At 46.7% G+C, this 16,957-nt stretch overlaps 1 protein-coding gene across 1 annotated transcript in view; it reads right to left on the bottom strand.

Moving 5' to 3' along the window:
• The window catches only part of LOC138285144 (V-type proton ATPase subunit S1-like protein), a 117,178-nt gene that overhangs the window by 55,689 nt on the left and 44,532 nt on the right, over positions 1-16,957 (bottom strand). The window contains exons 2-3 of the mRNA XM_069224733.1: positions 14,935-14,975; positions 14,797-14,858 (exon numbers count right to left, since the gene is read on the bottom strand). Of these exons, the coding sequence (XP_069080834.1) occupies positions 14,797-14,858; positions 14,935-14,975 (103 nt within the window). The remainder of the gene's footprint in view (positions 1-14,796; positions 14,859-14,934; positions 14,976-16,957) is intronic.

Genomic DNA, 16,957 nt, shown 5'->3' with positions numbered 1-16,957 from the left:
TAGGGGAGAGAGCACATGCACCTTAATATTGATTAGCAGTGGTAAAGTGCCCTGAGACCTAAAGCCAACAAAAAGAGGGTCAGAAAAATAGGAGGAGAAAAGCAATATGTTTGGTGATAACCCTGCATAAAGGGTCATTTTAAACATAGAGTCTTTCTTGTTCCTAACAAAGGATATCGTGGCAGGTCCACCAAAGGAATTCCAGGCCGGGGATGCATGTGTATATGCCCTCCTCTGCTCCCCCTAATCTTAGCCTCTATGTTCCAGTGCTATTAAGAGATGAGCCAGCCTGCAATCTTATGTCAAAGAAGAAAGGAAGGGGGCCACCACTCACAAAGCCGAAGAAGTACTCATAGATTCAGGCCAGACAATTATGTAGTAAGTACAATTCTTTCCATGAAGACCAGTGAGAACCAGACCATGGACAAATCCTTTAATGCCCACTAGGCTAACCACAAGGTGCGCTGCCAGGAGCAGTCAAAGAGATAGGGGCAAAGGAAGTACTACCCTGATTGCAGGAGGCCATACACACCAGGGACGTGCCTCACATTAAGACTTTAGGATAAGATGCAGGGTGGTGCAAGCTGAGGGGCTTATTCTTCAACTCCCCAATGCGCCCTCCCACGCAAGCACCTGTCATGGGAAAAGGTCATTACACTCATCCAATCCGGTCCCTATCAGCTCTTTGGAATTACTTTAGTAAATCCAATGGCACTACAGCAATCTGAGTCTCCCTGTGTAGTTACAGTCAGACCTATCCCTGATGGGCCTCACTTCATTATTGCCATCACTGTGGCTCCTTCGGGGCCCACCCATCCCAGTGCCAACTGTGATTCAGCCCACATCCTCTCTATGCACACTGCTACCCACACAATAGGGACACTGATCACGCAGCTGAACTGTACTCTTTATTGCAGCCCACCTAATTGGTAGACTAATTGGATGCCTGGAGCTCTCCATTCACTGCATGGCAGCACCACTCTTGTCCACTCCTGCAAGACTGCTTCAATCATCACTGGGAAAATTCTCCATCCCTGTATGATTACAGGGGACTGATGCAGGCCTTTAAATCCGCACCTGCTCTGCATCAGACCTCTTGTCTCAATGCTGAGGAGCTCACTCGGCCATGGCCCCAAATGTCAATGAGACCATGATTGGGCCATCTGCCCACTCAGGGATTCCCTCACAAGCTCAAAGGACTCGTCCCAGCACAGTCCAGCTCTAACCACCTCTCAAGACTACTGCCAGGCCAAAGGGGTGAGAGGAGTGAAAGTGTCCTATTCATTCTGTCATCTGTGCCCACCCCCTCCCAACTTCATTATTTTTTACCTAGATTTTGTGCATTCCGTTTGAATTAATGTTCATTTTTAAACTGGCAAATTGAATTCCGTGTGAAGTTTTAAACAGGTCTTGAATACTTATTAAGGGAATCATCAAGATTGTTTGGGGTAGCACCCTGCACTTTAAAGCGGGATTACTTAAAAGGCCTGATTTTATCTTGATGGTATTACTGAGAATCTGCTGCAGCAGCAGGCCTGTCTACTCTGTGAAGTCAATGGCAGTCCAACCGCTGTATTTAGATGTTATGCAGCTGAGCTGCTGACTGCCAAGACGGAGTGCTCTTTCTAGCTATCAGGCTGGCGGGTTCCCACCGAGCATATTTAGATATTACAGTCATGCTGGCGGTGTACCGTCGGTGGATTGCTGACAGAGGGAGGCCATTGCTGGACCCAATGGACATTGTTTCGTTGCAGTGGCTATGGGATACACAACAACACAACACACCACATACACACTATTATCTATTGATATTCCACCACAAGACAACACATACATGCCACAAACACACAGAGACATTCATCCCTAACACAACATACACACGCTATTAACACTGCATCTACACACAACACAACCATAGCAAACAACATTACTGCACACTCATCTACACAAACTCACTCACATAAAAGCACAACTACACACATCACAACAATGACTACCACACCACAAGAACACTCACCTGAATGTTGCCCACAGCAACACAATGCACAACACAACATACACAACAACATCAGGCCCATATGCAAGTGGCACACATACTGACACAACCACATCACCCACTCCAGCTCCCTCGACCTCAACCTGACTCACATACACAATTGTCAGCACAACATTACAGGTACAGGTCCCCTTGCAATGTGCACTCATGGACATAGTTGACAAATGCTAATGGAATTTTATTGTGGTGCCAGCATTCATTTGGAGATGAATATTGATATCATAATGACAGTTGTGCATGTGTGCAATATGTGTCTTGTACCGCTGTATCCCCATCCATGTTGGATACAATTGTTCCCCTGACATATGCATGTCATAGTAATTTCAAAAAATTACTGTGACATGAATATGAATACAGTGGTCCTGACCACATGTGCAGTGACTACAAAACGTACACAGGCAATGTGGGTTCCCTCCCTTTGAGTCCGGTGACAGGGGATATCCTGTTCTCTCCGTGGTCCAGGGCAGCAACAACAGAAGGTATTGCGTAATCCGGTCCAGTCAAAATCAGAAGTGGAATCGGGGGGAAAGGTACATTTTTACCTCATTCCCCCTCAAATCCGCCATCTCAGGTGTGGAGGTTGGACTGCCGTAGTTGGCTTGGCGGTAAGTCACATCCAAATCTGCACGGTGGTAAGGGTGGCAAGAGTCCCGTCGCCAGCCACTATTTCCAATGGCACCATCGACTCGGATGGGGATTCCTGGTGGAGTCGGCGGGACTCAGGCGATCTTTCACCTATGGGACCACCAACGTAAGATCTAAATCAGGCCCAGTGTCTACAAACCGAAATCTTCTTATCTTGCTTTGTTTGCTTTGTTCCTTTTGGGAAAAAGAACACCTACCACTTCCTGGTCGACTCTTTCAGCGCCATCTTATAGAGTCAATGTTCTAGATGTGCCAGAGGGCCTATTGAAACAAACTAGCTGCCCATTTGATTAACCTATTTGAATGTGTGTGTAAAAGCAGACGCAGAGCACAATTCTCAGAGTAAAATTGCTTGACTCACTGCTAGTAAAACCTGAATATTTTTTACCTGAATTTTAGCACATTGAATTATGCATTTATCATCATTTTTAAACTCTTAAATTGTATCACTTTCTGTACACAATTTTAAGCAAGTTGTGAATACTTATGGGGTATTGATCAAGATTGTTTGTTGCTTGCACTTTGCATTTTATAGTGGGATTAGTTAAAGTCTACAAAGCAAAAACTTAATTTGCTTTGTTCCTTGTTAGGACATGAGCTCCACCACTTCCTGGTCTCCTTTTTCAGCACCATCTTAAAGATTCAGCACTCTAGATGTGCCAGGGGCCAATTTAAACAAGCTGGCTGCTCATTTGCAAAGCAAACGCACGCAGCAGAGGCACTGGCAGTGCACCAAAGGCAAGCCATCTGCATCCATCTGTACCCTCACCAGGATCATGGGCCAGCCAATATGCTGATTTAGAAGGTGTTCATCTGAGGAACTTAAAGCATTAAGGGCCTCATTATGACATTGGCGGTGACTGTTAAAGTGGCGGTAATACTGCCAATAGGCTGGCGGTAATTACCACCAAACTATGACCATGGCGGTGATACCTACCATATGCAGCCAATGTACCACACCAACCGCCAGAACGTTAACATCACGGACCACAGCGGTAGCCATCAACAGCCAGGCGGAAGACAAGGTACCACCCACCATATTATGACATAACAAACCACCAGGATTTCCGGGGCAGTACCAACGCCATCAAAAGCCTGGCAGAAACACTGCATAGGAAATGAAAGACTCACCATCAGAGACACAAAGGAGACCGCCCTCGCCATGGAACCAGAACTTCAAGTCTTTCCGATTCTCTTCTATGCCATGGTCCTCCTGGAACACCAACGCCGACGACGACGGTGAGTACAGCCGCCTAGCACAAAAGGGAGGGAGGGAGGAAAAGGAGAGTGACACACACATGCACAACACACACCATTCACACACACATCATACACACAACCACCTGCAGGGTGAAACCAATGTCACAGGACCCACGTCTAGGACGACACTGAGGTTTAAGTGACACTGTTATTTGATGCCAACAGCCACCATATTGTCCATGCAAAAGCATCCATCAATGTCCAGAAAGGGCCAATGGCCAGTCCAAAGTACAAAAGGCCCACATGGACACAGGGCATAGTCCAAGGCGCCAACTTGACTCCTGCCATTATCCGGACTCCACTGTGCAGGAACATTATGTTGAAAATGAGCAGGCACCCAAGGGGGAAGAGGAGTGGAGGTGGGGGGGCACCTCAGCTGAAGTGGGTAACATGGCCACTGGTTCGTGAGGGGGCTCCTTGACCATTTGTCCCTGGTGGGGAGTGTAAGGCCACAGTCTCTGAAGTGGGGAACATGCCCACTGGGTCTGGAGAGGGTTCCTTGCTCAACTGTCCCTGGTGGGGAGTGTAAGGCCACAGTCTCTGAAGTGGGGAACATGCCCACTGGTTCTGGAGGGGGCTCGTTGCCCAATTGTCTCTGGTGGGTGGCCTACATGCCCTCTGCTGAAGGTGAGGGCTGCTGTGCCTCTGCTGGAGGTGAGGGCTCCTTGCCCACTGCTTGTGGAGGTGTTACCCTGGCTGCCTCTGCTGGAGGTGAGGGCTCCTTGCCCCCTGCTGGTGGAGGTGTTACCCTGGCTGCCTCTGCTGGAGGTTGGGGGCTCCTTGCCCTCTGCTGGGTAGTGGAGTGGGAACCTTCCCTTTCTTGCCTCAAGACTAGGAGGTGCCTCCACTGTCCCTGTCTCCTTTCTGTTGGTTTTCACCACCCTACCCTCCCTTTCTGAGGCGTGCTCACAGTAGGAGTGGGAGCTGTCACACACTGGTGCCAGCAGCTGAGGATTTGATGGGAGCAGTGGCAGACTGTTTGGCTCAGGTGCTGTGCTGGGTCGTTGGGACCCTGCTCTTACGGGCAGGACAGGGGGGTGGAGGAGGAGGGAAGAGGTCAAGATGGGCAAGGGAAAGCTTCTTAGAGACGTTGGGCTGGGATATGGGAGGAGGATATTGAGGAAGTGATTGTCAGATGTGTCTGTCTGCTGAACTTGAGTGCAGGTGCATGGATAGTGTACATGTGTGATGGCTGTTGGGAGTCTGAGTGCATGTGTTTGTGTCTCTTGGGGGGGGCAGACAGGGTGGGAGAGGACAATGGGGACGCGTGGATGGATGTTGTGGAGTTGTCTGCAAGTGAGGTGTGTGTGCTGCATGATGTGGTGATGGTGGTCGTGGCAGTTGATGCAGTGCATTCAGGTGTGAGTACGGATGTGACTGTGAGGGAGGAGGAGGAGAAGGGGGAGACAGTGGATGTGGTTGTGTGTGGTTGTGTGTGCAACTGTCTGTTGTTTGTGTGAGTGCTTGTGACCTGAAGTGTGATGCCTGTGTTTGACTGTGCTACTCTTGTCTGATGTTTTGTGTGCATGCTTGTCTGTATGTGTGCATGGGATGGGCTGGGTCTAAGGAGATTGGGACTGAGAAGTGGTAGTTGGAGGGAGGACGGTAGGAACAGGGACACTGGCTGCCAAGAGAGAGGAGGCCAGACACTGTAACGATCTCTGTAGGACCGCGAAGCCACCGTGGATGCCCTCCAGGAACACATTGCATTGCTGCATCTGTGATGCCAGCCCCTGGATGACATTCACCATGGTTGACTGCCCTACAGAGATGGATCTCAGGAGGTCAATAGCCTCCTCACTGAGGGCATCAGGGCTCACAGGGGCAGGGCCTGAGGTGCCTGGGGCGAGGGAAATGCCCACCCTCCTTGGTAAGTGGGCACGGGCAACTCAGTGGGGGGCGACTGGGAGGGCGGTGCTGGTACGGGGGTGGCGGCTGTACCTGTTGCTGGGGTGGTTCCAGAGGTGTCTCCCACCACCAGGGAGCTCCCATCAGAGGAGGAATCAGAGTCAGTGTTGTCACCTCCTGTCTCCGCCATGGTGCTCCCCTTGTCCTCCGTCCTCGGCGTCAGTGGACTCTGCCTCCTGGGTCCTGTGGGATGCATCTCCCTCAGTCACCGGTGCCCCTGCTCCTCCACCAGATAATGGTAATGCACACATGGACAGGATGACAGAAGAAAATAGGGGGGGAGGGAGCACTGGGTCAATTACAGCCAACCACCACCAACTGCATCCCTCCTGGGACCCACTAAGCCCTGTCTGACCTGTAATGCCACCTAGCTGGAATACAAGATTTTGCTATACACCTATTTACCTTGTGCTGGATCATGCAGCAATATCTGAGCGGGCATTAAAGGGGACCCACTAACTGAAACCCACCACCAGGAGCCCATGCCAACCAAAAAAAGTGGTTGTCACATGCACTGTACTGCCCTCAAGAGCCCAACACGCTCTGGGTAGGCCACCGCCAGTATGCAAGCCATCAGGGGGGTCAGGTTCCGACAGGCACCCCACCCTCGTTGGGAGGCCATCGGCAGCTGGGCCTCCGGGGTCTTCCGGACCCACCATCTTAGGTCCTCCCACCTTTTTCTGCAGTCGGTGCTATTCCTACTATAGACCCCCAGGGTCTGCATGTCCTTGGCGATGGCACGACACAATCCCTTCTTCTGATGGGCACTGACCTGCAGAGGTAATACAGACAGGAGGACACCATTAACCATATGATCCTTCCTGTCACACATATGGCCCTCAATTTACATTTCCATCTCCATTGGCACACACATCACCTGGAGCCCTGCATGTACACTACCACCAGACATACCCCACACCTTGTCGCATGCATAGTCCCCATGGTGTACTCACCTGTTGGTCTGGAGGCCCATACAGCTGTCCATACATGGGTAGGACTCCATCCACCAGGCACTTAAACTCCTCTGAAGTGAAGGCAGGGGCCCTTTCCCCGGTCAGACCGGCCATGACAGGATCCAGACACAGGTCACAGCAGCACGCACAATGTAGGTGTTGTCCTGTGGGAAATCAGGAATCAAGTAAGGTTATTGATTAAAAAATGGCGGTCACATCCGCGGCTGTGTACACTGTCACCGCCGCCGGTGATCCTCATTGGATGCTGTACTCCATAAAGCCCCATGTTAGCCAATGAGGAATAGCACGGCGGTGCAAGACCGCCTTCTGCCATGACGCCCAACACCGGCGGAGTTACATCACTTCCACCTGTCCATACTTGCAGGACAGGCAGTCGCCATTTCATGGTGGTGGACAACAATCAGAAATTGGAAACTGCGTCATTGCTGTGAATTGTACATACATTGCCATTCACATTGTCCGATTACATACATGCCCAGTTGCACTGGGGTGGTGGTTCCGTTGTTCAGTTTGTGGCACGCTTCTCATTCTTGTGTCCCTTAGATACCTACCGCTGCGAAGGAATAGGAGGAGGAGGCAAGCTCCCGTGTACAGACCTCTTGTGGATTTGGCTACACTGGAAGAGAAGCGTATAATACTGATCTATAGACTGGACAGGGCCACAATCACAGAGCTGTGTACTCAATTGGAGCCTGATCTGATATCAGCTATCCGACTGGGATCCCCTCTCTTGTGCAAGTTCTATCTGTGCTCCAATTCCTGGCAACTGATTCTTTCCAAGAGACAGTGGGCTTGGCAGCAGGAATGTCACAGTCAATGTTCTCAATAGTGCTGGCAAGGGTTTTGTCTGCCTTGTTCAAACACATGTGCAGCTACATCACTTTCCCCCAAGTGGAAGATTTGACCACTGTGAAGGCTGGATTCTATGCTATGGGACATATTCCGAATATTATTGGGACGACTGATGGAACAAATAATGCATTTGTCCCCTCCTGCCACAATGAACAGGTGTTCAGGAATCAGAAGAGTTTCCACTCACTCAATGTGCAAATGGTGTGCCTGGCGGACCAGTACATCTCCCACATCACTGGCAAGTATCCTGGGTCAGTGCATGACACCTTCATCCTGAGGAATAGTAGCATCCCACATATGATGGCACAATTACAGAGGCACAGGGTGTGGCTGATAGGTGATCCTCAGTCCCCACCCAAGATATGTCAGTGTATGCCTTCTGGAGTCATCCCCCATACCATTGTGTAAGGCTAATGTTTGGCCCTCAATTCTTGCAGTTGACTCTGACTACCTAAACCTGTCGTGGCTCCTGACCCTTGTGAGGAATGCCAGGACAGGGGCTGAGAATTGGTATAATGATGCACATGGGTGAACCAGGCGAATCATAGAACGTACCGTCGGCCTCCTGAAGGCCAGGTTTAGATGCCTCCATCTGACATGTGGATCCCTGTACTACTCCCCTAAGAAGGTTTGCCAGACAGTTGTAGTATGCTGCATGTTGCACAACCTGGCCCTCATACGGCATGTGCCTTATCTGCAGGAGGAGGAGATTGGAAATGCCCATGTGGCAGCAGTGGACCCTGAGGCCAGTGAGGATAAGGAGGCAGAGGATGAGGATGCGGACAACAGAACACTAGTAATACGTCAGTACTTCCAAGGACACACAGGAACAACAGTGGAACTGACCATTCCTCTAATTATGTATGTTTTCAGTGTGGCTGTAGCAGGATGGCAGTCACTTCCTTTGCATCTCAACTGACTGTGACCTACGTCTTCTCTATTTGCAGATATTGGTGTTATTATTACTGTGCACTGATGTCATGACTACAGACAGCTACAGCTCATCATGTGTATACTATACCAAAGTTCATGTCAATTGCACAAGTTGTAACTGTTCACATAAGTGCACATTTTCATCACTTAAAGCACTCTCACTCAAGTAGTGTCCAAGGGTGTTTATTGTAGTGCAATTAATAGAAGGAATAGTGCAATGGAATGGGGTGATGGTAGCTGTAAGTCCAGAGTATTGGTCCAGTCTGTTTGTAGCACAGGTCCAGTGTCCAAGGGGCCATAAGGCAGTTCAAAGTGGACAAGGTGAGAGAGTGGAACACAAGGAGGACATTCAGGAGGGTCTCATTTCCTGGCGGTGGTCTTGATCTTGGCAAGTGTCTCTGGCATCTGTCTGGGGCACAGGGAATGTTTGCGGGGTGGTTCACCTTCTGCAGGGGGAGGGGTGCTGGTGGCCTTTGGGTTTTGTGGCAGGACATCCGGTCCACTAGCTGCAGCAAATGTGGTGGGCTGTTCAGCAGACTGGCTAGTGGAAGGGCCCGCTGGTGTACTGCGCATTGCCTCATGATGTTGGCCACATCAGCCAGCACCACTGCTGTGGAGGCCATGGTGGTGTTGAGGGCCTGCAAATCTTCCCTGATCTCCTGATGGTGTACCTCCTGAAGCGCTTGTTGTCCGGCATGTTGTTAAGAATCTGGCCCATCTTGTCCTGGGATTGTTGGTAAGCCCCCAGAACAATAGTGAGTGCCTCATGGAGAGTCGGCTCCTGGGCCTGCCCCCCAGCGCACAGCTGTCCTCCGAGTGCCCCTGTCTCCCTGTGCCTGTGTCCCCTGAACGGTGTGTCCACTGTCACTGACCCCAGGACCCTGATTGTGTTGGCTATGAGGTGTGGACTGGGGTCCCTGTACAGGTGTGCACACTGTTGATTGACGTGTCCTGGGTACAGAGGTGTGGGGACGTTGGGTAGGTGCTGTGGTGTTGGATACTGAGGGGGGAAGCTCTGTGGTGGACTGGAAGTGGGCTGGGGTGGCAGACTGACCAGTGGTCCCTGATGGGCCAGGTAGTTCATCCGGATCCAGAAGTCCAGAGTTGCTGTCATCACTGGGGGCATCTTCTGTTGGGGGAATGGATAGTTGTAGCACCTCCTCCCCACTGGGATTGGCACCTGTGGGGATGTAAGTGATGTATTATGCTTCATGTCTGTGACATATTGTACATCCCTAGCTTCCCCAGTATTGTTGCTGTTGCCCTGCCACCTTTGTTTGTGTATGGTGATGTATTGTGGAATTGATGGTTCTCCATGGTGTGCATGCTTTGGTGATGAGTGTACATGCATGGCTGAGAGGGCTGTGCATTGTTATGGCATGCAGGGCTTGGCATTGGGGTTAGTCACTGTGTGGGATGGAATGGAGTGATGGAAGTCAGGGTGAGGTGTGAGATGGCATGCAGGTATGGGGGTGATAAGTAGTAAATATTGACTCACCAGTACCCAGTCCTCCAGCTACTCCAGTGAGTCCGTCAGGATGCAGGATTGCCATGACTTGCTCCTCCCATGCTCTTAGTTGTGGGGGAGGAGTTGGGGGGTCCACCGCCAGTCCTCTGGATGGTGAGCTGGTGCCTTGCTGCCACGGAATGTACTTTCCCTTAGGTCATTCCACCTCTTCCTGATGTCGTCCATTGTTCTTGGATGCTGTCCCATGGCATTCACCCTGTCCATGATTCTTCGCCATAGCTCCATCTTCCTTGCAATGGAGATTTGCTGAACCTGTGCTCCGAAGAGCTGTTGCTCTGCCCTGACTATTTCCTCCACCATGACCCGCAACACCTCATCTGTGAAACGGGGTGCCTTAGTGGGGACATGGGTGTTGTGTGGTGTGTGTTTTGCAGAGGGTGTTGAGTAATGTGGTGGGGTGTGAGATGTGGAGTGTGTGACAGGTGTATGGGTGGTTGTGGTGTGTGTGTAGTTGTCTCTGTGATTTGCATGGCTAGCTATTGCAGTCTTTACGTGTTGGCAAAGGGTTGTATGTAATGTGGGTGTGTGTTTTATAGTGCTGTTGGTGGGTGCGTTGTGTGTATGAGTGTCATGTGTGTGATTTTCATTTTGCCCAATGTTGTGTTGTTTTGTATTTGGGTGGCCATTCTGACCGCGCCGGTGTGTACCGCCAATGGTTTACCATCGTTGAATGTCCGCCGTGGTGATTTGTGGGTCATAATGTGGTGGGCGTTGTTTTGTTGGCGTAACGGTATGGGTGTTTGTACCGACACTTTAACACTGACCTTTGGTCTGGTGGATAAGTGCTTGTGGCAGTATTCTGTTGGTTTAGTGTGTGTGTGTCATAATATAGCGAACGGATGTTCGCCTCTGTGACGGTATGTTGGCGGCCGTCGCTGTGGCAGTAAGCGGCATTTACCGTCAACGTCATAATGACCACCTAAGTCATGCAAGTACCCCCTTAAGCCCTGTAAACCCTGATGTTAAATCTATTCTTCTAAAATATGGCATTCTTAAACAACAAATGGAAGTGATTATAATGTCTCCCGTTAATCAAGGCAAATAAAAGATATATGAAAGTCTTAAGCTAGATTACTTAAACATGTGATCACTAATAAACATACAGTCACACTTTTTGACTTATTGATGCCAACCAAACTAGATATGATATTATTAACAGAGATCTGGCTATCAGATTAATCTACTCCGCCATTCTTAACTGTGGTCCCAGATACCTACTTTATAGTAAACTCCAATAGAATAATAAAAAAAAGTAGAAGGAGGAGTGGCTGCCATGATAAAGCATGATCTTCATATTGCCAATTTATTATTCAACTCTATTGCCGATATCTATGTGTAACTACTAAATCTGGATTCAGTGAAAAACTATTCTTCTTACATGTCATCCTCCATATTATATGACTTGCTTTCCTATACAATTTCATGAACAGGTCAGTTCATCACTGATTATTCACTCCAAGTTAATGGTGGTTGTTGAGTTAAATTACTGGGCCAATGACACAAGAGAAGGACCTAATGATTTGCGACTTTATGACTTGATGTATTCTTGAAAAATATCACAGCATATTAATGATACCCTAAGTAAAAAAAATCCAAAGCGGATCAATTTTGCCATTTAATTAGAAAATGTGTAAGGTGAATATCTCCACATGTGCATGGCGTTATCATTTTTTAATTAAATTTGATCGTGCCATATTGAAATCATTTCGAAAGAGTCAGTTCAAATTTAAACATCCCTGCAAATGGCGGCAGATTAATCTTGAAAGTCTGCTAAAAACATTAAAAAATACCAACTTAGACTGTGTGCATCATTAAATAATACAAGGAAAGAGTTTACTTCTTGGATTAACGAGGCAGGTAACCATTAAGGCCTAGGATGAGAAGACAAATAATTGAAATACTCTCACTGGTCTAAGGTGTTAGTATAGAACTAGTATAGACCAAATTAAAATTATGATCCCTTGAGGATCAATGACAAACGAATTAGGAGGGTACCAGCAAACTTAAATTCAAACAAGGCCCGGGGGTAATAAAAATAAACTTTTAAAGGAAAAAGCACATACTACTCCAAAAAGGTTTGTGAAGCACATAATACTCAGAAAGAGACTTTTAAAATCATGCATGAACTCTTTTCTGTAGACAGGGTCACACCAAAACAAACGCCCTCATAAGAATTCTGTACTGAACTGAATCTTTTATTATCGAAAAAATTTAAGAAAGTATTACAAAAGCACCAAAAATTATAATCAACACTGTCAATAATGAAAAGAATCAAATCACACCATCAGACTTCTGATTGTGGGATAAGGAATCACTAAAAAACAAGGACTTATTTACATGCCCCTTGCGCCGCCGATGTGCTACATTTTATATGGCGAAAAGTGACGTACCGGCGGCGCAAGGGACGTGTAAATAGACAAAGGTAATGACAAAGGTTAAGTTAGCGTCGCGTCTTGATCCCTGCCCTCCGGACGTTATGATAATGATAGCTCTAATAATCATAACACGTTTGCTATCTTTTCTTAATACTTCATGTCTACGAGGCAAAGTACCAGAAGCCTATAAAAATGCCATTGCAACTGCCCTTTAAAAAAAAGCGATGACCCTGTTATTTTGACAAATTATCACCTATCTCTCTGTTGTCATACAGAGGTAAATTGTTTGAAGCACATGTGGCACGAAATGTTTTCGAACATCTACAAGCCTCTAATTACCTTGGTTCCATTACAAGCTGGCTTTTGGCCAGTCCACCATACAGAAACTGTGACATCATCTATTGTGGACGATTTAAGAGCTGATTTAGACAAGGGCCCACAGCCCACGCATTTCTTGTTGGATTTCTCAACTGCCTTTCACACAGTGGATCACAAAACCTGATTGGGCCGTGTCCAGGCAGTGGGTATACATGTCCCTCCCCTCATCTGGGTGAAATCTAATCTAAAAGATCAAGCACAAGCAGTGCAATTATCCCCACTTTTAGCAGAAAATGTGTCAGTAAGATGTTGACTCCCTCGCGGATCTATGATTTCTTCTCATCTCGCCAATATCTAAATTGGACCCTTAATAAGAGAGCTGGCTGTGAGAGGTTGTCGACTATATAATTATGCTGATTACTTACAGAGAAAGCTCTATCTATAAGGAAATACTACTTCTAACACAGGGCTTCCAAAATACCATAGGTTTCATCCTCGGATAAATAAGAAATAATCACTTACAATTGAACGCAGGTAAACCATAGCTAGTAATATTGAACAACAATAAAGATCTCTGTACCCGTTGCTACTAGCCTGCTTCTCATGGCAAGGAAATCAGCAAAAATCCTAGGAATGATAACTGATACCCACGTTTCTGTGAAGCCCCAAAAAAGCCGTGATCTCCAAGTGTATTTCCCTAATGGGTACAATCAGAAATTTCTCTATGGAGGAAGTGAAAACAATAATATTAGACATTATTGCCTCTAGCCTTGATTATGTAAGACTTTCCAAACATGAACTGCACAGACCACACTTGGTACAAAATGCAACAGCAAGGCTCATCTTTAAAGCTTCTAAGAAATCATGTTACATCCACTTTTGAAACAACTGTACTGTCTGCCACTAAAAAAATAATTCAGTTTTAAACTTGTCTGGTTGTTAAGGCTTTACAAGGTATAGCACCTCATTTTGTAGGAAAACATATAATCAGATATTTACCTTCGCGTGTTCTACCCTCCTCCTCGGAAAACTATTTAATCGTGCATATATTTTTAAACATAGTTTTGGAGGACGGAGCTTTCCTGTAATAGCACCAAAACAATTGAACTCTTCCTGCTTAGTAACGTTCTGAAACTGAATTTACATACTTTAGAAAGGGTTTAAAAACGTGGCTATAGAGGCAAGCCTATTCTTGTTGACCCTTTGTTTTTGATTTGTGCTACTCCTCAACTCATCACACTTGTTTCCCCTGTGACATTAACTAGCACTGTATTAAATACTAATAGTATATCATAAACACATAACTTCAAGTAATACAAGTAATATACGTCTCATATTATTAAATGGAATTAAATCCCTAAGCGTATTTTTGAATAACAAATACCCTGGTATATTTTTTGCTCAAGCCAATAGCACTGAGCAGTATGAATCCAGCTGTCTTTTAGTGCAGTAATGTCACACCTAGTAAATACTATACAGCGCAGGGAAATATTAGCCATATACAGTATTACATCAGCCTTCTGAGTTCCAAGACTCAAAGGGAGGAATAGCGATGTAATAGCACGTTTCTCCCTCTTCCTTTGTGCAAACACTCAGAATAATGTGGTTTCCCCCACTCTGTTCTGCCTATACTCACCTGCCAACAATCATGCAGAAAAAAACTCAAGGGTGAGATAACTGCAGCAACATTCTGCATCCCAATTCAAGTGTGAACTCCTATTTGTGGCTGAATCGGGATCCCGTGGAATCCATCATAAATGCCAATGTGCTTTCAAATTGGTAAAATAAAATATATTAAATCATGTGTACAACGTCTAAATACACTTTCAGAAAATTAATAAAAATCATCACAGCAAATGCACTTTTTGTTAATACTTACATCACTTTAGCACAAATAAGCATTTCACTAAATGCGTATGTATATATATATATAAATATATTTCTAACCTGTATAACTGCAACTTCCGTTTGCCACTGTTTTAGTTTAAACCCGCCGTTCTTAAAGTGACCTGCGAAAGGAACAATGTTTGTTTAACATCTGGGAATTTAACATCACATGCATGGTCTGAAAATTGCATGTCTTACCATTTGTTCCAAGCCCCTGTTTCTCCAAATCCACTTGAGAGCTGTAATAGAGTTGGAAAAGTGAAAATACTGACTTCCAGTAAGATATATTTATTTAAAACCATAATTTGTATACTTTTCCAAAGAATTGCAGATCAACATGAGGAAATGCATTTTAGCCATCAAAACATAAATGTATTACCAAATGTACAGCTTTTGTTTATAGGATATAGAGTATTTAATGAAGAGTGCATACTTTTCATGATTACTATACTAGATAAATTAAAGCAGAAGATACATCAGAGAACAGTATGTCCATTTGACTTTGAATGTATCTTGCCCTTGAAAGAAAAACGTAAAAGAATTGGCTTAACTCTAATGCAAAGCGGCGGGAAGGCTAATCTCCACATAATACCTAGTTAGAGGAGCTTATTTGCAGAAAGAAGTGTAAATTCCTGCTTATCTTACTGCATTAGCCACCAAGAGAATGCAAGCACGAGTATTCGTTCACCCTTACCCTCTTAGGAACAGAAAGAAAAGGTAACTGTAATATTATTAATGGTTTCTGTGTAATTATCCACATTGACCTGATTTTCAATTGCTGGATTAGCGTCACCTCCTGTACATCCTGGGCTAGGTCATTAAGAAATTAGTGCAAGGAAAGACCACATAAAGATACTCTTGAATCACCTACCAGCTCAAGTTCCTTCTCCACCAGAATGAAAAGGATAACAAATTGAATTCACACCCTAATTCATAGTAAAATGCTTGGAGCACAAAATTTATATTAATACTGTACAACGTAATTCAAAGTTTTTTTTAAAGATTGTGACGATAAGTTGTTTTATCTTGTAAAAGACCAATTACTGTACCCTCGTTTGATTGATAACGTTAGACAATGTGTCAGCTATACATAGTACATTCAAGCTGCAAACTTCTCAAGCCTCTCTTGGCATATCTAACAAAGATTATTCCTAATATTGTATTTTGTGTATAGTTTCAGATCTGCTATTAGAAGTGCCTGACTCATTGGGCCAGTCACAGCTCCCCACCCACTCCACAACCCTCCTGCCTGCTGGTGACAGCTCCGTCTGCATACCTGAGCCTGATTGTGACAGCTCTGCCAGCATTCCTGAGCCTGCTGATGCAATTATCAATGCCTTCTTCATGCCACTGCCGCCCTCCCCCTTCCCACCCGGCCCCTCCCGCTACCCAGGGCATATATTGGAGGCCGCAGTGCGGGCGTGCAGCGGGCGTGCCAAAGGCAAGCCCATCTGCTCCCATCTGTGCCTGGACCACGCCCAGCGCCAGGACCCCTTGTCTTCTCACCCCCCACTGCTACAACACCAAGGAGCTCCATGCCCTATACGTCAGACACCCAATCAACAGCTGCTTCACAGCCTCCGTATGCTCACTGCCATTTCTGCTGAAACGTGGGCCCACCGGCGCATACTAACACCAGCACTCCGCCAACACAGAAAACAACGAACAACCAAGCAGCACTCCAGTGCATCGTGCTAAACACCCGCTCCTTATGCAAACACGCCACAAAAATCTGGGACACCATCACCACCCACAATCCAGACATCAACTTTATCATCGAAAAATGGCTAACACCCTCCTCAAACCCAACATTGCCATGGCCACACCTGATGGCTACAAGATGATACACGAGACCACACCAACAAACACGGTGGGAGCATCACCATCATCTTCAAGGAAACCATCTAATGCACCATCACCAACGACGACCCAATGCCCCTCATGGAGCAACTCAACTTCTGACTCCAGAACAATGCCATCACGACAATACGAGGCACTCTCACACACAAACCCCCAGGGCCACGCCCAGACGTCAGCCAAGCCATCGCCAACCTTACCGCCCCCCTTGCCATAAGCTCGCTTCACTACATCCTACTCTGCGATCTACATTTCCGCCTTAACAACCCCAATGACACCAACTCCACTTCTCTCATAGAGAACCTCAGCAACATCGGCCTTGCCCAAATGGTCACCAAAACCATGCACAAAGCCAGACACACAC

The sequence above is a fragment of the Pleurodeles waltl genome, chromosome 1_1, assembly GCF_031143425.1.
Source record: "Pleurodeles waltl isolate 20211129_DDA chromosome 1_1, aPleWal1.hap1.20221129, whole genome shotgun sequence".
Classification (NCBI taxonomy): Eukaryota; Metazoa; Chordata; class Amphibia; order Caudata; family Salamandridae; genus Pleurodeles; species Pleurodeles waltl.
Note: the sequence above shows the minus strand (reverse complement) of the source record. Positions and strands in the feature narration are given on the sequence as shown.